This window comes from Heliangelus exortis, chromosome 12 (genome assembly GCF_036169615.1).
Source record: "Heliangelus exortis chromosome 12, bHelExo1.hap1, whole genome shotgun sequence".
Classification (NCBI taxonomy): Eukaryota; Metazoa; Chordata; class Aves; order Apodiformes; family Trochilidae; genus Heliangelus; species Heliangelus exortis.
In genome coordinates, this window is record NC_092433.1 from 14455422 (window position 1) to 14474893 (window position 19472).

Below are 19472 nucleotides of genomic sequence, written 5' to 3' on the forward strand. Positions count from 1 at the left end.
CAGGTCTGGGAATGGGAACTGCTGCCGTGTTCTGCCCTTGGACAGGACCTGGCAATGTGTGTGGCACTTGTAGGGGCTTCTGCAACATGGATAATAATGATATTAAAATAGTTAGGAAATGAAGGCTGAGGCAGGAACGCATTTGAGAAACAGCATGAAGGCATGAAAGGTGGAGTGCTTGTCTATTAGGTAACTTGCTTTTCCTGGGGTCAGTTGTACAAGTCGATTTGAAGTGATACATACACTAGCATAGCATTTCCCTAATGCACATAGTCTAGAAAATAAAAATCACAAAGTTCCTGGAGCAAAACTAAGAGTAATTGCCTGTATTAGTGGGGTTTTCCCCCCTTTTTTTGTTTTCTCCAAAATAAAAAAACAAAACAAACACCTCCTGAGACCTGAGAAAAGAAGTAGCAGAAAAGACAGTACAAGTCAGCTGTGACTGCTGGAGAACTTACATGACAAGTATCTAAAATAATTTCTATCTCATAAATCTTTAGGATTTTTTTTTCCATTTTCTTTGCTGGCAGCAGCTGTCTTTAAATTACCGTGGTTTCAGAGAGATCCATCACTTAGCAGTGTGTCACTGTGACCTTCTTTATACTCCTTCCTCTATCTACCTCGCTAAACCTCTCTTAAAAATTCTGCCCAAGTTAACCATTCTGTCTAATGTTCCACTCTCCCTCTACCACCTTGTTTGGAGAGGACAGAAAACTAAGTCCTGGAATAGAAATTATCATCACTTTTGTATTTCTCTGCTTGTATTTTTGCATCCACGTAGCAATGGCATAAGATGGAGTATTTAGGCATGTAATAATCTTTCAGCTCAGATAATGACAATCTATTGTCAGGCAAGATTTCTTATTTAAATAGTGTGGTTGTTGAGATCCTGAGTTTCTGTATGTACAGATTTTTGTACATTTACAATGTCATAGTTTTGAGTACAAGGAACTAAAGAAGGAGGGCTTTCAGGATCTGAGAGGGATGGAAGACAGAGGGGTCTATTCTTAAGATTTTGGATGTCCCACTGAGGCTGCATGAGCTAAGAACTAATGCCACTTCTTTTGTTGCTCTCTGAGGTAGTCTGATGATACCACCCTCTTGCTACCACATTGTGCTAGGGCGACTTCATTTTCTAGGGCAGTAATTTCTATTCAAGATTGCATCACTGTAATTCAAACTACAATGTACTCCTTACTTTGCCATGCATTGATACTGCTTCTCTTCTGCACAAGTTTTATTTCCACATATGTATTCCTTACCAGAGGGACAAACTCAGCAGTGGTAAGGTTCTATACAGAGCAAGTTCTGAGATAAAGGTACTTGAAAGATACAATTAAAAAAAAAAAAAAAAAAAAAAAGTGTAAAACAATTGATAGACAAAACCATGACATTTTCATGACTGTGTTGTTATGGATACCATTTTTAGCTTGTAAATTTCATCCACCTCTGCACCAAAATACTATCCAGGTAGGTCACGGGTCTCTCAACCAGCATTGAAACTGTATTGAGAGTTTGTTATTTTGGATCTTTATAATCCATGTATTCATACAAATGACTCCTCCCTGATTTGCCAGTAATTTTGTACTGCTGCTTTGCAAAAATATTTTACTATTCACTGTTGTTAGGAGGGGAAAAGACACAGAACACTAAGTACATTTGACAGTGTATTTTTCATATTAAATCCCTTTTGTTTGCCTACCCTTCCTCAGCCTGCAGAATCTGTAGTGCAGGAGAAGCACTGCATGTCTGCACAGGCTCTATCAAGCAAACTGGAGCTTCTGAGTTGACCAGCTGTGAACTAGAAGGGTTTTGACAGCTTATTAGGGCAGCACTGTGCTACTGAAGTTGTGTGACTTCTCATTCAGCTGGCTTGCCTTCAGCAAACTCAGGATGTGAGCAGAACAAGCTCAGATCTGCCTGTTCAGCCCAGCACACAGATCCATTTCCCTGAGAGTGGAAATTATACAGCACTTAGACTACACCAGTCCAAAGTCACAGTCCTGGAAATTCCCCTCACCTGTCACCTAGTTTAAGGAGAAGGCTTTACTTTACTTCAGCCACCTCTGCTTATAATTCAGTCTGAGTGACACCTAAAGCATGTTCCTTTACCCAAATTACTGCAAGGTTTGATTTAACAGGTGTTTTAGAAGATGGCTAATAGGAATTAAAATAACCTACTGCTGCCTCTTGTTCCTTCCTCCCTGCCTTACAAAAGCTTAGAGCACACTCAGTTCTCTTCTCATTAGGAAGGTTGAAATCTGTATTTCCTACCTATCAACCCTCCCCAGAGAGGGTGGAGAGACTCCACCAGCCCTATTAATAATAAAAGTATCTGAGACTGTTTAATATTATGATTGCCACTCTACTGCTTTGGTTTGTCATCATGAGAAAGGAAGGTTTCCACCACTGGTTTCAAGAACTATGATGTATTTCATAACAGTCAACTGGCAGATAAAATACAGAAGCAAATTACAAACAGTATCAGGATTAGATTCCTGGTTTTACAAGAACAAAGCTTTCAAACTGAAATTCTAAGTGTGTCATTTCAAAACGTCACTTTTGTTGTTGCACAGAACACACTATAGCAAGGCTCAGATCACTGGAGTTCTTTGCATCACCTTAAGGAAAAAAATAAAGCTAGGATAGTATGGATTTTGTTGTTTTACACCCCTGGAAAAGCATTAATTACATAGAAGCAACTTGTTTTTTACAAAACTACCAAAGTCTAGTCAAGTCACATGCAAGCTCTAAAATGGCACTTGGAAAAATTAAGACCCTATTAAAGTAGGGTCTTAGGTCCCACCTGGGTATGGGAGGTAGGACTCACACAAAGAGGCATTGCCCAGTCTAGTGTCAAGGAAAAGAGCCCTTAAAAAATAGGAAAATCATTGTAAACACCTTTTTATTGGCAATGTTTTGCTAACACCTTACTTCACAAGTACTATGCAGAAGCTTCATCCCTGGTAAAACAAGATGTATTTCTTGTCACAAACTACAAAGTTTGTGGGTAGATTAACACAAAATGCCTAGCTGCACAGATCTGTAACTATTTTCCCCTCAAGCATAAGCAAGTCAAGCATTATTTTTATAAAAATTCACAGAAGCAGTAGAAAACAATTTTTCAGCTCCATCTCTTACTGTTGGTTTCAACACAAACTGAAGATACTTGGACATTCTTCAACAGTAGTCAGTCTTCATATTAGAGCTACTGTTTGGCCTCTGTTTCCATCTGAGTTTCTTGAGATTCTTCAGCTTCTGAAAGTTTTTCATCATCTAAAATTCAATATTACTGTTAGTTGAACGTGCCTGGTTGTATTTACAGTCTATACTGCAGAGCTCACTTAAATATTTTACATTGATTGTCTTGAATAGGTAGTTGACTAACTCATTAAACAAAATGCTATGTTCAAGCAAAACAAAAAAAATCTTTCAAGGTTTTTAAGGCTGTTATCTGTAACAACAATTACAGTAAACACAGGGTAAATCCTATTGTATCAATTCAGACAGTACTGGCTTGTGTCAAATTACATGCCTTCTCTGCCTGTTAATGGTTTATTTCTAACAGAAGCTGTGCCTTTCACTAAAATGTTACTTCCTTGACAAAATACTAGAAGCTGAAGGGTAATCTATACATTCATGTGAAAATGTATTTTGGAGACTAATACTTAAGCAAGTCTTAGTAACACAGTCACAATAACCTTCTGCTAAAGTGCACCAGGATTAACAGTTCATTCTGCTTAAGAAGATCTCTAGATGGCCTTAGAGAATGAAAGTCTGCTCTTACAGCCATCTATGTCTGTTAATTGGGTCATGCTCAAAGGCTATACCAACCTTGCCATCAACACAGGGCAAAAATCCAGCAAATAATGATTAAATAATAATTAAATAATATTTAAAACAATAGTAGCCATAGTAGAGCATGAAAAGTAAGCGCTGATTTGAAAATATTAAATAGTTGTATGACAAAAGATGAGTATGACTAAATCCCTGAATTTAGCTCTATGTATAACAGTTTTAGTATCTGCTCTATTACAGACTCACTGTCTGAGTAGGTAAGTCATTTGGCTTTCATTTATTACAATTTCTTTTAAATAAAGCCTCAAATGATACAGTGACATGCTTGAAACTACTGAAACAAGAAGCATACAAATAAGTCTGGAAACCGTATACAAGATTATTTTTCTGCAAGAAATAATTTTCCAGTTTAAAACAAACAAAAAAAACCCCCAAACCCTCAAATTGCTATTCTGCATCCCCAGATTTTAAAGAAGTTTGTTGTTGCCTACAGATTAATCTGAAGCTAGTCAGGAAATGACAGGTAGAAGAAAAACATTCTGAGCAGTCTCAGGTTCTGGACTACTACTGGGGAAAAAAATGCTGCTGCTGCAAGAGGTCAGCAGTCTTAATTGCACACAACCAGCCCACTGCTGGAAGCTGCAATTCCTTTTGATCTGCTGAAACCCAACCCAATTAATATATATTACCTAAGAATAGCACTTACTTTCCAGAGTTTGCTGAAGTTCATGGATGGTGCTCAGAAGAACATGAAACTGTTTTCTTCTCAGCTCCAACTGGAATGATAAAATATGTATTTTAGGAAAGAGAGAGCACATACAGTAAAACAGCCCATTGTAGTTTCTCCATAGATTATGTTCCTAATAATTATACAACAACCTCTATTAAAAACCTACCTTATCTTCAACATTTTCTTTAATGTGAGAAAGATGTTGCAGTTCTTTTCCCAAAGCTTCCAGCTGCCTGAAAAGAAATTGTCATAGTATCTTTAAAAAGTCCTGTAAAAGTCTTGGAAAAATAGATTTGAACTGAGGGGAGGAAAAGGAGCCATTACTTAAAAAGCATGGGTAAACACAGCATAACAAATGAAATTACAGAGAGATATGACCACTTCACATCAATATTTAACTCAAACTTGTAATTAACATCATAAACTTGTAATTTCAGGATTTTACAGCAAACAAGGCTTCCAAGCTGGAATACAATTGTACCCTGGGCATTTGGACTGTAACAATTCAGTCCTGCTACAAACATGTTTTTTTCTTGATGGTACAATGAAAGTTAAAGTAGCTTACATTAAACACACCCATGGAATTTTCACAGACTTTACAGATTTCTTTATGTTGACACAAGTAAATAAATAAAAACAGCATCAGCAGGAGACTAGATTTGATAAATCCACATACTCAACATACAACCACATACTCAACATACAAACACAACAACTCCCAGACACAACAAGTGACCAAAGACAGTCAAGTACTTTATCTGTGGCAATGGCCTGACCAGATAGAGTAGTGGATATCATGTAAACTTCAGAGTGGGCACTCACTAAATAACTGACATACTGGATGAAACCCCATGATATAGCTTATGCCTCATCATATTGAATGTAAAATAATCCATAAATACTAATTTCCTTCTCAAATGTCAGTTTTTATTTTAACAGATTGCCTCTGGTATTATGAGATGCAACACCTATGATCATCTTGATTTATCATATCCTTTTGAAATACATCATCTTTCAACACCTCTTCAGGGTCTTTCTGCAAGCATTTAGCTGTTTTCTGTTCTCACTTGAACCAACTGCAGACCACTACAGTCCTTTTTCAGGCAGGGGAAAGAATAACAAGAACTCTAGCTTTCCAATGAGGATGGAGGCTCCTCTTGAACTCAAATCTCCTCTTCTACTTCTCCTCTAATGCCCACCATAATCTATGCTCCATGTAATGAGAACAATCTGTTTCTTTAAAGGTGAAGTGGATTGAGGCTGGCCACCTCTGATTAATTAGCAGACAGAGCCAAAAAGGGATCAGCAAGGAAATAAAAGGTGTTTTTTTTTCTGAAGCACAGACAGCTCCTACAACTAGTCTGGGCAGGGAACCACAACAGGGCCTCCAGTCCAAAGTGATCCTTGATGGCAGGAAAAAAGGTCTGGTTTAGTGCCACCTGAGGGTACTGGTTTTTTGAGGGTTTTTTTTTTTTTTGAGCCTGTGTGCTTGGTACCTTGAGGGGAATGCCTGAGAGAGGGCTGGGTGTGATGTTGTCCCTTCCTATATAACAGCTAACAGCTTATACAATCATTTTGCTAGTATTTGGTTTCCAGTTGTTCAAAGACTTCTATTTGACCAGATCTTGCTGTTTATACCATGCTGTCAGGCATAAGCAGAACGGGAGAAGACAGGCAACTTTTTTCTAGTAACATCCAAGCTACATCTGGAATTTTACTTCTTTTACTTTCCGCTCCAGAGAATCTTTGGCTTTCTTATTTCTGTATCTCCTTTTCTAAGACTCAAGTGTCATTTCTTGGTTCTCTTAACAGCTCTTCTGATACTGCATCTAATTACACTGTCGGCACTGCCATTTAGTAGTTCAGCTCCTGTCACTTTCCAGATCTGTGCATCACTTCTGACTAAGCTGGTAACACCTTCTCTTCTTTTGTGCTCTGTGACTTAGTTGTTCCAAGAAACAGTCCCTTAAAAGCATGAAGTATTTTTCTGAACTTTGTCCTATTGTGCCATATGACCTGCAAAAGCTGTAAATGTAACGCTTGCAATAACATGACATTTCTCCTCACAAGAAGTTTTCTCAAGTTTTTTTTTTAAGTAATTAAAGAGTTCCACAAGAAGCATGACATTGTTAGTGAGGCTTCCTCCATTCTGATTTAAGTGTGGTCCTTCTTGGTTCATTGTAGGATGCTCTGTATATTTTCCTCAAACTGGAGAGGAAGCCTTGTAATTAAAACACTGGATGAAAACATCATCTAGTTCCTGTATTTAATGTCCATTTACTTAGAGAGGTCAGTTAAAGTTAAAACATCTACAAACCAAGCTGCCTCTAAAAATGGTCCATTCTGTTGCAGTCCTATTTTCCCATCTATAAAATGTGGGATCATACTTAGCTATAGTTCAAGTCTGTGTCTTTGACCACAGGTAGGAAGGACTAAGAACCAAAGGGGACACACTGTAGCCATTCTTCAGTGAATAAACACTAGTATTTTTAGCTGTAATATCCTCTCCTAAAGAAATGATAAAATTCAGTTTAAGAAAGGACAAAATGCCAAATTCACTAGCTGCAACTTACCACCATTTCTAGCTTTGGTCAGGACACTTAAGCTTGTCTGTGTTTAGCAAAATTAGAATGACCCCTCCAAAACTAAACAACCTGGCATTCTCTAAGAAACATTATCATTTAGTTGTTTCCATTCTTAATCTTCTAATCTGAAGAACTTCTCTTTTGATAATTCTTTATTATAAGCAGTAATCCCTTATCTATGTCTTTAATCAGGTTAAGAACAGACTGATTGATGCAGTGAGCCCTGGAATGTTTCTGTGGCTTGATAAAGTTAAAAATTATCTCCCCATAAGGGCTCAAAATGACCCAAAGTCAGAGAAAGTGGTCCAAACCCAACGGTGACACAAGCAATACTGTAAGTTACAGGCAAAACAAGTTGGACAACAGGTAGGCTGACCTGCATGCCAGGGCAGGTTATGTTGTAGTACACAACACAGTAATTTTTAACTGGGCGTGCAGGAACAGCTACTACAGGGAAAACAAACACACAAAAAAATAAACCCTAAGAGCTTTCTCCTGCTTTCTGTCATGCCACCCTACTTGCTTGCCTGTTACATACTTTGAATCCCTTGCTGGTGCACCTTACAGCACTTCCCAAGTATCTCTCTGAGCAACCCATCCCTAGTGAACTGACCTGAGATGTGCATTCACATCTGAGTTCAGTTATGCACCTTAACAATGGAAAGATTTCAAATAAATCATTAGCAATGCTTTGGAATCCATACAGATGAAGATTAAATAAAGCACAATTTTAAAACAAAATCAGAGCTTTTCTTCTGTCAGAAGAAATTATATAAACATGAGAAAAGGTCAAACTGAAACCAGTGAAATGTCAAACTTGGCAACATCTAACTTACTGGCTTATAAATTAATGCAGTCTTATACTTACTTCAGTGTTTCATGTCTGTCTGGGTGGTGTTGTATGACTTTGGCTAAGGCATCATATTCTGAAAGAAATTTAAATAGATTTTTGCTTCTCTTCAATTGCTGATCTTTTGATAAGACAGTATTACAGAGAAACACTTTATGTTTCGATTGAAATTATCACACATCTTTAAGAGTAGGGAAAAAATACACCTCTAGTAATAGGTATTCAGTATGAATATATACAGAGTTCTTGGGTGTCTAACTGGCAGCACTGTGTATGCTAATACATTAGCTTCCTTTAAGAGATGAAAGAACAAACTTAAATAATCTTCAGTGTTGGGTGTAAGTCTATTCAACTTCTCTCTCACATTAGTAGTGCTTTAATTCTTCTCAAGCCACCAGAATTCTGATAAGATGCTTTTGGGGTTTTTCTTTGGCCTGAGAACATCTCTCTGAACTACAGTTTTTTTTTCCTGATGTTCCATGTCATTGAGTTCTCAACCTTTCCTTGATGTTCAACCTTCCCTATCTCATCCACAACAAACTTTCAGTAGTGTGTTTGACTAGATAATAGTATCCATGATGCCAACATATTACCCTGAACATTGGAAAGTTTGGAACCTCTGATACAATGTATCTTAAAATACAACAAAATAATGAAACTGACCAGTGTAAATAAGAGCTATTGCTCCTTACCTTGGCGGTTTTTTCTAATCCTTTTTGCTTGCAGGATTTGTTTTTTGCATTCAGAAATCTTCTCGTGTGCTGCAGCTATACTATTTTCTTAAAAAAAAAATTATACAGAGTTATACTGAAATCAAACAATACATATAGAAAAACCATTCTGCTAAATTATAAAATGATAAAGAGCCATTTATGACATGGTAGCCTGCTAGCTCAATCTGCTTCAAATGTATGTATACTTCAATAGGTTAAAAAAAGTGAATTTTATATACTGATACAATGCTTACAGCTTATGTATGAGTGCTACCTACTAAGAAAAAGGAAAAGAAAGTCAAACCCCTCCTCATATGTCTATATTATGCAGACCTGGCTCAAGCTTGTTCATAAAAGAGTAATTGTCAAACAGAAAACAGTAATGTTTTTGTATTTTTTTTACCTATATCCTTATAGATTTTTTCATAATTCTCCATTTCTCTCAGGTTCATATCATAGACCAGAAGAGTTTTTCCCATTGAAAATTCACACTGTGATAAAGTACTCAGCATCCGTTGGTACTGGCTGTAACTGAAAACAGAGAATATTTATTCCTAAGCAGAATAAAAATATCCCCTACCTTTACAAAACAAGAAAGGAAAGCCATACACAAAGCAGTTAAGTAACAATTATTAAAGGAATAAAATATTTCAAAGACCTTTATCCTATTTTGACTGTAAAATTAGAAACATGACAGCCATAAATTCCACCATTACATCCTTATAGGTGTAGAGTATTGGCAATGGGCAGAAAAGTGCAGGGCTTATAAACTTCCCAGCTAGGGCTGGCTCTGTGACCACTGACACGAGTATTTTAATAGTGCAGTGCTCCTCAGTATCCACAACCATTATTGTGTCCTCCAGGAATTTATATCCATCACTAATATGTACCCCAAGGCAGAACACCACGTTGCTGCTCATCCCTTACTAGTTCAGCCTGGTGTTTTGTTTGTTGTTTTTTTTAAGAAAAAGCACAACAGAAAAACAGAACAGCAGCAGCAAAAACATCAGCAGTACTACCCCTCCTGCCAACTAAAACACTGGAGTCATGATCCTGTTATAACAGTGGGGCTCCCAGATGGATCAAGCAGCATCCTGACAATCCTGAGGGCATTCCAGCGGTGCTGGCAGATGTCATGGTGCAGCCTGAAGCCTTCAGTCATTTCTGACCCCTCTCCAGTCTCCATCTCCTGCCACGGCGTTTGCACTGGCAACGCCAGAGTCGTGGCAAAAAGAAGATGCATACATATCTTAACGTGAATCTTTTAAAAAAGGATCAAGCCTGTTTTTTCCAAATAAATGTGAGCTAACCAGTTCCAAGACTAAAAAAACAAACAAGCAAAAAAAAAACCAAACAAGCAAACAGAAAACAAATACCCTTCCTCTTGAGATCCGGAATTACACCACTTAATGAAACTCTTCACCAACAAATTGATCCGCCTGTCGTCACCAGCACCATCGCCATCGATCAGAAGTCGCTTGCGGATAACTTCATCTGAGGGGGGAAAAAAAAAAACCAAACCAAAAAAACTGTTAAATGGCAGCCGCACCCCAGAGCCGAGCGCGGATTTCACCCCCGGCCTTCAGGGAACGATTCCCGGGGCTAAACCGGCGGGATCGGTTTAACGGGAGGCGGCGCGGGGCTGCGGGACCCTGGGGCCCGGGCGGAGAAGCCTGGGGGCGGGAGGCACCCAAAGCCCGGGAGTGCCCGGCATGAAGGGCCCGGGAGCGCGGCTGCGGGGTCTGGGCCGGGATGGAGATCCATGTGCGGGGTGAGAGGCCCGAGTCCGACCGGGGCCGTGCGGCGGGGCAGCCGGCGGGCAAACACCGCGGCACTGGAGGAGGAGGGGAGGCGAGGCGGGCCCGGAGCTGAGGGTCGCAGAGCGGGCTGGGCAGGGGTCGGGGTGCGGGAAGAGAGGGAGGGAGCAGGGAGGGAGGGAGGGAGGTCTCACCGTCGGTCACGGCCCCCATGGCGGCGAGTGCCGGAGCCGGCGGGGCGGCGGCAGCAGCGAGTGAGGTCAGCTTCCCACAATGCAGCCGGCGAGAGCGGCGGCCATGGAGGGGGAGGCGGCGGCGGCGGCTGCTGGGGCCTGAGCCGGCGGGCGGAGGACGCGGGGCCCGGCGGAGGCTGCGGCGGGGAGGGCCGGCGGGCCAGGCCTGAGCCCCGCGTGGAACCGGCCCCCTGGCGAGGGGCGGCCCCGCCAGGTGAGGGGCCGACGGGGGAGGGAAGCGGCGGTCCCCGCAGCACCAGCAGCAGCAGCACCGGCAGCAGTCAGGCTCCACCTCCCCGCCCCCGCCACCGCGCCCCCGGCCCCGCCGCCCCCCGCCCGGGCCGCCCCGCCATGCCCCCGGCACATGCTCTTTCGCCCTCGACGCGCCTCGGCGGGGAGGCCGCTGGGTCGGGGTGAGCCTCTGGGCTGCCTTCCCACCGCGCTCCTGCTTCGGAGAGACCTCCCGGGACCACCCTCATCCTCACCCTCGTGGCCCCATCTTCACCCCCTCGCAGGGTTCCTAGCACGGGCTCGGCGCTGCGATGGTGGCAGCGGCAGCGCTGGGGAGCAGGGGGACGATGGTGCCCAGCACCAAGGTGATGGTGATGCCGTGAGGGTGGTGGGATGCAGCACGGCAGCTCTCCGGTCCCTGGGGCGAGAAGGAAAGGGAGTGTGAGCTCCATGGTGCCCGTTTCCCATCGAGGGTGCAGAGGATGTGCCCGTGGTGCAGGTGTGAGGGAGCTGGGCTGGCGTCCTCTGAGCCATCTCTTCCCACTTGGTGCTGAGAAGATTAGCAGCGGAGCCCACGGTGTGCAAAAAAACCCCAACTCTCCTCCCAGAAAAATCATTGTTCTGAAAGGTTTCTTGGGGAGTTTGGCTATCGCGAGTGGACGGAAGCAAAAGTTGTTTCTTCCTACCCTGAAAAACTAAGGTGACAAGGGAAAAAAGAGCTAGAGGTGTCTGGAGAAAAGAGGTATTAAGGTGTTACTGATGCCAAGTGTTGAGTTTTAGGCTTTTGGTCCACAGGCTTTGGCACTTGGGCAGTACTAAAGCTTGCAATGTTGTTATAGAATATATCATGGTACATGAGATTTATGTCCAGAGCCTGACACCTTCGTATTTGTTTTGGTTTGAACACTTAAGTACTTTTTGAGCTTGTTCTACTTAGCACTTTGAATTGATAATTTTAAGGTAGTGGAGAAAATCAGGGTAAGAATAGAACAGAGGGGATGTGTGCTGTGATCTGTACTTTCCTGGTTTTAGAGCTGTGAGTGACTGAGCCTCTTTTTTGTTCTGGATAGTGGCATTTAACTGCTATTTATGGGTTGTTTCAAGGCAGTACTTTATCTTCAGTAGGCTACTGGTGAGATTCTTTGGAAGGTGCTGTTGGGAGAGCATTACAGGGAAGCCATTGAACTTTTGAGAATAGAGTTTCCAACATAGAAAACCTAGAAAAGTGATTTCTGTTTTTGAAATTTTATGATTATTACGTAATTTGTGAGTGTTACAATTTTATATGGAAACCTAACTCTCTCCTTAGCTGTACAGTTTGGGCCAAAAGCAGGCCATAAATTCATGAGCTATGTACGTGCTGTTAAAACCCCTCACTTCTATGACATGAATTTGTTGCCCTGTAATAGGGTTATCTGTGTTTTTCCTAAGGCTTTGATCACTAGGATATAGCCCTAGTATTATGGCAAAGTGTGAGAAGACAACCTAGCTGAACTCTACACAAATTTTTACAGAGTTTTTTGCTGCCTTTCCCTCTTTACCCCACCAATTACTTCTTGGAAGTCTTGAGCATCTTGAAGCACCCAGCCTTATCAAGACTTAGTATTTTTCTTGCCATTCACTGAGCTCTTGCTGTTTTCTGAGCCTTTTCTGTTTCTGCTGCAGAGAGAAGTTGATCTGAACAGGAGGTTATTGCAGGTGAAAATCCACTATTATTTATTTAATCATGTTATAATGCTTTTGTGTTAGTTTCTGTCATTTAATCCAATACATTCTTTCCCCACTTTTTGTTCAGCATTCCATTGTTGGTCAGATAGTCTTATTAAACTCTTCACAATGACAAATAGATAGTCCTCAAGTAATTAATGTAGAATAAAACAGTCCATGTGATTAGTTAATAATATTTAATGGTTTCCGTGCCTTTCTTTTCTTCGTATGTGTTATTAATTACAAGGTTCTTGAAAATTCTCTGCTCTGGGTCTTGGACTCATAAGAACAATTTAGAGAACAAAGCAGTTATTTTTCTAAGACAGGCCTTTCAGGCATCATCAATGTTCATTAACTTTTCTCTTAGAATGGGAAGTAGAACTTGGTAAATACCTCTTCAAGAATCTCACTAAGGCCACGTATTGATGTGCTGTTCTCTTTCCTATTCTCTTTTGCCATTTTAAACATCCCTGAGATGTTTTTGCCCAGGAAGCCTATTCCACCTTGCTGGGTTTCTGTTCACCCTTGAGTATTCACAGTATTTTTGAAGGCTTCTTTCAGTTTGCTCCATTTCCAAGTAGAGCTTCTCTTCTTGTAAGTGTGAAAGAACCCTTGTTTCACACGTATGGAGTGTGTGTTGCACACTTGGGCTGTATACAAGCATGTTTCTTCCATTAATTCAATGTCATGTATGATGTAGATCTCTGGAGAGCACTGACCTACTCTTATTTATTAGGCCTTTTCCAGCCTGTGTGTTCCATGCAGAATTTATCAGGTAGTGTCCTTTATATAATCCTTCAATTGACTGGCAGAAACATCAGGTAGCATTGGACTTTGCTTAAGGTATTGCAATAAGAAAAAAAATATCTTGCAGAGAGCATAACATCTTACTCTGTACCATGGGATAAGTATCTGTGTGTGAGAGCTTTCAACCAAGCTAAATGTGGTGTAGTTTTCTCTCTTTTCTTGAATTCCTTCATGTGTGCCATATGGTAACACCCTGAAGCAGTTTATACATAATAATTTGTTGCTCACCTGTCCTTGTCAAAAGTGTTAAATGATCCTCTGTAACGTTTCCAGGTGACTGTGAATACAAGAAGTATAAGCTAGGTAAGTTTAGTGCTGCAAGGTGTTACACGTGTGTGGAACTGGCTCAGATTTTTCATCAGTATTGTTTCTTTGCTGAAAGATGGCTTTTAAGTATACCAGATTTTTTTTATTGAGGACATCTGTTAATGCTGAGGTTTTCTTTCCTGAAAAAAATAATCTACAAAAAGTTTAAAGTGGCTTTATACCTTCTTCCCTTTTCTTTTACTGTGTATGTATGGGTTTTTTCCAACTGTAGAAGAAGTTAAAGGGAAAAAAGCTTTTTATAGTATTCCAGGCCATAATGAGCTATGATTTTTAGAGCTAAGAAAACAACGTTAAGTATTGATGAGGTAGATTTAAAATATTTTTCCTAAGCCTCCCTAATAATTTATGAGGTGGTTTTAGATTCCAGGTTTTCTTCGTGTTGAATAACTTCTAAATCAGATTGTTGTGTGGCACTAAATCTTACAGAGATCTAAGTATAGTAGGTCAGAAACTACAAGGTATTTTTATCCAGTCCAACCTATATTCTTGTCAGAAAGCGATACCAAATTTATTTAGCGAGACCTATTTTCTCTAAGCCTATGTTTAGCATTACTTTTTACCCTGGGCTTTTATTTCTTTGTTGATTGTGCACTGTGATTTTGTGCAACACTCACAGCCTATTGGTGTCACCATTTTCTCGTTTTAAATTATCTTAGAGTGTTACATTTTCTTTGCAGTGTTCCTTAGCCTCAGCCTTTAATGGAAAAGTAGGATCAGTCATCTCCTGTAGAAATTCTGTGTTTCTGCAGAGGTAGCACATTTTCATAGAATTACAACATAACAAGAGAAGGGACAGTGAAAATACCTGTTGTGACTGTGGTGACAATAACAATAATTTAAAAATACAAGATTTTATTATCCAAACAGTAATCAATTTTGCTGTCAGCTGCCTGTTTTACCAAGATTGATTAAATGTACTGTTTATAGCATACTTTAAAAACAAGGCTTCTGTCATGTAATAATGTAACCACAAGTTGTGGGCAATAGGATTGCTTTTATTTCTTATTTTTCGCTTTGTAACTGAAAGAAGCATGTAAAATTCCAGGATTTTTCATAGAAACTCTTCACAAAATACAAGTCTTGGAAATATTTGTTTGTTAAAAAGACATTCTGTTTCTATGACTTCTCATGAAGGGAGACAAAAACTTATCGTGGCAATTTAAAATAAAATTACAGTGCTGCATGGCCCTTTTAAATAGCTTATTCCTGAGCCAGGGTTGGCTCTCTTGGTAAATCTGTATTATACAGAAATAATTTTTATATTGCCCTTTTTCAGATATTTTCACAGGCATTATGTAACAGCTTTCTGCATGTCATATCTGGATCCTACTGAATATTTATGAAGACTGAAGGATCAATTGTTACACATTTTAGGATGATATGTCACTAATTTATTAAAGCTCAAGCTGAAATTACACGATACTGGAAATTTTGAGGTATTCAGTGTAGAAAACCGAGTTTGCAGGTGCAGGGATGCATCCAGCAAATGAAATTATGCCTTGCATGTGTGTCAAAAGGTGCTTTAACTGAGTCAGTGGAATTATCAGAAGTTAGAAGTGGTACCTTGGGTCAGGAAACCTCTTCCCAGTGACTTCATAGGTTCCTATGGCAAGAAAATCAAGGGGAAAAGCAGGTGTCTCATGAAACTCAGTGTCATGAACCTGCTGCAGGACAGATCAGATGGGTTGATTTTTCTTTAAATCTAAAAATCTTTAACACTGTAGACTTCAGCTGCCTGTGTGGTGCCTCGGCGATCCCACATGATGTCTGTGTTCTGTGATTCCAAAGGAGTGTTGGGTAATCTTAGGCTGGCATTTTGTGTTTCATGTGTTTTGTAAGGAAGCAGCCATTTATTCTTTTGGAATTATTTTCTGCAGGATCAGTCAGTTATCTAGTAGCCTCTTGGTTTGTTAGCAGGATGTTTTCAGTGTGGCTTTCTTTATTAATTTTTTAATTTAAAAATCAGCATTTTTTTTTTTTCTCCAGTCCTTCAGTTTGTGGGTTTGGTACCATTTGCATTGTGCCCTGAGGATCAGCAGTGTTGTACCAGAGTTTTCAGAGGAAGAAGTGGGATGTTGAATGAGGTTTTAACACTGACTAAGAAGAAGAATTTGTCTTTGTTGGCATCAGGCCAAATGGTAAATGTTTGCATTCGAGTGTGGCTTGAAGCACTGGATTAATAATAAGGGAATTGTGCATATCAGATTTACTCCGATCACGTTTACATAAATAACTGTTCGTGCTACTGAGGAAATTTTGCACAAAGATAAGAAGGGAAAATGAGCATTTCCTCCTTTGGAAAGCAGCACTTGCCCGACCTCAGAGTGGTATTTTCTGGATCACGTGGCCAGATGCTTCGACTCTGCTAAGAAAGCTGAATCAGAGCTATTGCGCAGCTTCTGAGTCAGCTTTTCAAAGTTTATTAAAAGTTGGTTGTGTTTGTTTTTTGGCTTTTTTTTTTATATATATATATTTTAAAGCCATCCAAATCTGTAAAAGGAGACCTAGAAATTTCACAAGTTTTTAAGCTTGGCTGCATGAGGGAGCGATGTTGGAAGAAAAGCTTCTATTTCCGAAGATTGAATATCAGATCTATATTGATAAACATCTGTTTCTCATTTTAAATTGGGTTTATGTTTTGCTTTGGATTATTTTATGGTTTATTTTCTTTCAATCGAGTAACTGTCAGTGTGTTGTGTTAAAACATGGCTACAATTTACAGTTCCCATAAAACATGATACACTGAAGCATGTTCTCACCACTTCATTTCTAAATGAAGTACAAGCCTGAGCAGTGAAACAGAAACAATCAGAGGCACGGTCACTGGCTTTGATGATGCCTGCTCAGTTTTAGGTTTTAGTATGTCATATGTTGAATGAAAACACTGAACTTTGCTTCAGACCATCATTATTCTACGTGTAGTGACTGGAAACAGGGTAAAACCCCGGAGAAGCTGTGGCTGCCTTATGCAGAAGGCACATTTTCTGTGGTTTCTTTTTTGAGTTGGCCAAATGCAGCTTCTAAAAACTATTACTTCAGTTGCTGTCAAAGCAGATGGTTTAAACAAATATTCCAAGAGATGTATCCTGAGAATATCAGTGGTCTTTTCCAGCAGAGACTCTCGGATCCAGAAGGGGCAGCTCCAGGCTATGGCATTTCCTTCCCTTTCTCAAGCTGGTTGTACTGAAGGATGTTGGGCTGGGTGAGGCCAGATGGGTGGTGATTCCATGGAGGTGGAGGGGGCCAAGTGCTTTAATATTTGCTGGTGTTTCATTAAAATTATACCAGCTGGAGCAGCTTGAAGGAGATGATGAATCTGCACATTTTCTGCTCAGTAGCTGAAGTAGGAATGTGCTTAAATCCTGCCTGTACCCAGGGCTAAGTACCTTTCTCTGGGGAGCATTTTGGATTCATGCTCTCTTGAAATTAGGATCATAAGCCCTTTTTTTCAAAAGGGGAGCAAAGGTCAATCTTTGCTTTCAAAACCCAGGAGGTGGCAATGGTTCTGGTTCCCTTTTCATCATTAGCAGAGCTGTTATGCGCTAGACTGCTCACCACATGTGTGGGAGACTTCAGCCCAGCCATCCTCCTTCCTGAGGGGATTAATGCCCATAATTCTTTCCATCAGAGTGAGTTTTGTAATCACCAGGCTGTTAACTAGTACGAGGTGGTGGTGCTGTCAGAAAGAGGCTGAACTTGACAGTAGAGATAATTTTTCGTTGCAGATCTGATTCTGTTCAAAGATCTCTGAGTGCCTTCCTGGTGATTTCCAAATTATATTTGCAGGCAGGGATAGAATTTGGAGTTGAAAAGTGCAGGCGAGAAATTGTGGCATAAAATCATATGCTGCATAAACTGTTCCAGTGAGCTGCAAAATGAAAAAAGAAAAATCAATGTTGAACATTGGAAAAGAAGAGAAATTTGACCCAAAATATCTCTAGTGTGTATATATGCTTGTTTATAGATATATGTAGATTTTCAATTGAGATATGAAAGCAGCTATATGTGTGATCAATACATTAAACCCCAAAATGTTATTCCTCTTAATAGTACTTACAAAACTCTCAAGGTAACTTTTCTTGTAATGTTTTAGTAGTGACTTGGTATAAACAAGCACTCAGGTTTGCTTGTTTTGTCTTTTCAAAACTTAAGTGCAGAATGTTTGAAAACTGCAAGGAGTTCTTTTTGGTGCTCTGCCTTTTGCCTTTATTTCAATAAAAAATTGTATGTTGATTATACAGGGAGGTAACTGAACTAATAAAGGAGACAGAGCAGATAAACTGGGTTTTATAACTTAAATGAATAAAGATTGGCTTGTAAGAGATGAGTAAAACAAAGCCATGCTAATAATAACTGAAAATATGCACCTGTGATTTTGTGGTTCATTGTAAATGTTTTCACTTCAGTTTCATTCCAGGGTCACTTTGGCATTAAGGGTTGGTTTGTTTGGTTGTTTTTTTTTTTTCATTTCTGGGATCTGCTTGTGATTTTTGGTGTGTGTGTGTATATTTGTAAAGTTAGGATGGTATTGAACAGTAACATAGCCTGAAATAGAACTGTGTGCATATATATATTAAAATAAAACATATGGGAATTTTTTTTTAATGTAATGAATTTGAAATTTAATTTTATAAGTATTTGAATTGCACTTGAGCTGCAGCCTCTTTGCTGGGATTGGAATAGGAGGATATCAGTCAGGTTTTCTGGTAAAGCTTTCCTTTTTTTCTTGTTATGTGAAAGAAATGCACAAACAGGAGCAACTGACTTGCTGTAGTTTATGGCATCAAACAGATGGAAGGAAATAGCTCAAGAGTTGCTGTTTTCTTTTGTATATATTAGAGAAGTCTGTCCTGTTCTTGCAAGCTCTTGAACTGATTGAATTTAACTAATACTCTCAATTATTGAGTGGACTTTCAAGAGGATGGTAATACAGGTAACAATTTTCCTAATGAGTGGATTATTCTTACAGACTCCTCTTTATTTGTAATTGCCTCCTTATAGAGTCTGTCCCCCATCATGTCTTTCTAGGGCTGGCCTGCTAAATTTGGCACAGAGTTACAATTCTAACACAGCCATTTTGCAGCCTACATTTTCTCTTCTTTCTGCTAGTGAGTGTAATTTATATTCTGTATCTTTTTTTCTGGTACTGGTTCTTGTTTCTCTTCTGTGCAGAGAGATGTTAGGGGTGTAACTACTCCCTCAAAGAAGCCTCTGAAAACTATTTAGCAGGTACAGTCCTCTTTAAGTAAGTGGTTGTTCTCTGTGGGCTCCTTTGCAGGTCCAATGCTGTCATTGCTTGGAGAAAAGCAAGGAACAGGGAGCTGTAGCACAAGGTGTGGGCAAGGTAGGGAGGGCTGTGTGCATTACAGTAATTCACATCAAAATGTGATTAATTTTTTTTTTGGCAAATCAATGGAAACATAGAAGTATTACTCTAACTATGTGTCACTGAAGTTAATGAAGAATGATTTCTTCTAATCCAGATGTCAGCAGGGCCCAGACTTTGCTAGGTTCCATAGTACTTTTGTTGAGAAAGAAGGGAAGACTCATTGGAAATTCCATGGTCTCTTCTGCTGAATATCACTGATGTCATGTCAAAGATATTCCCAGGCAAATGTCTTCATCAGAAGGAATGTTGAGACTGTGACACAGTTGTCTGTTGTTATCAGGGAGCTTAAAGCTCAAAAGTTTTTTAACAATGTAAGTACTTAAAGATTAGCAAATGTAAGTACTG

General features: G+C 39.9%; 2 protein-coding genes across 3 annotated transcripts in view; one reads left to right on the forward strand and one right to left on the reverse strand.

Moving 5' to 3' along the window:
* Positions 1–2888: 2888 nt before the first annotated feature.
* On the reverse strand, positions 2889–10766 carry THOC7 (THO complex subunit 7). The gene is made up of 8 exons (XM_071756207.1): positions 10628–10766; positions 10053–10170; positions 9080–9207; positions 8656–8742; positions 7982–8039; positions 4695–4761; positions 4505–4574; positions 2889–3276 (listed from the first exon to the last, which is right to left on the reverse strand). Exons 1-8 carry the CDS (start codon positions 10644–10646, stop codon positions 3209–3211), a joined length of 615 nt encoding a protein of 204 aa, XP_071612308.1. The 5' UTR covers positions 10647–10766; the 3' UTR covers positions 2889–3208.
* The window catches only part of ATXN7 (ataxin 7), an 88613-nt gene continuing 79882 nt past the window's right edge, over positions 10742–19472 (forward strand). For both annotated transcript variants that reach the window (XM_071756201.1, XM_071756202.1), the window contains exon 1: positions 10742–10880. The gene's annotated coding sequence lies outside the window, so the exon portion shown is untranslated. The remainder of the gene's footprint in view (positions 10881–19472) is intronic.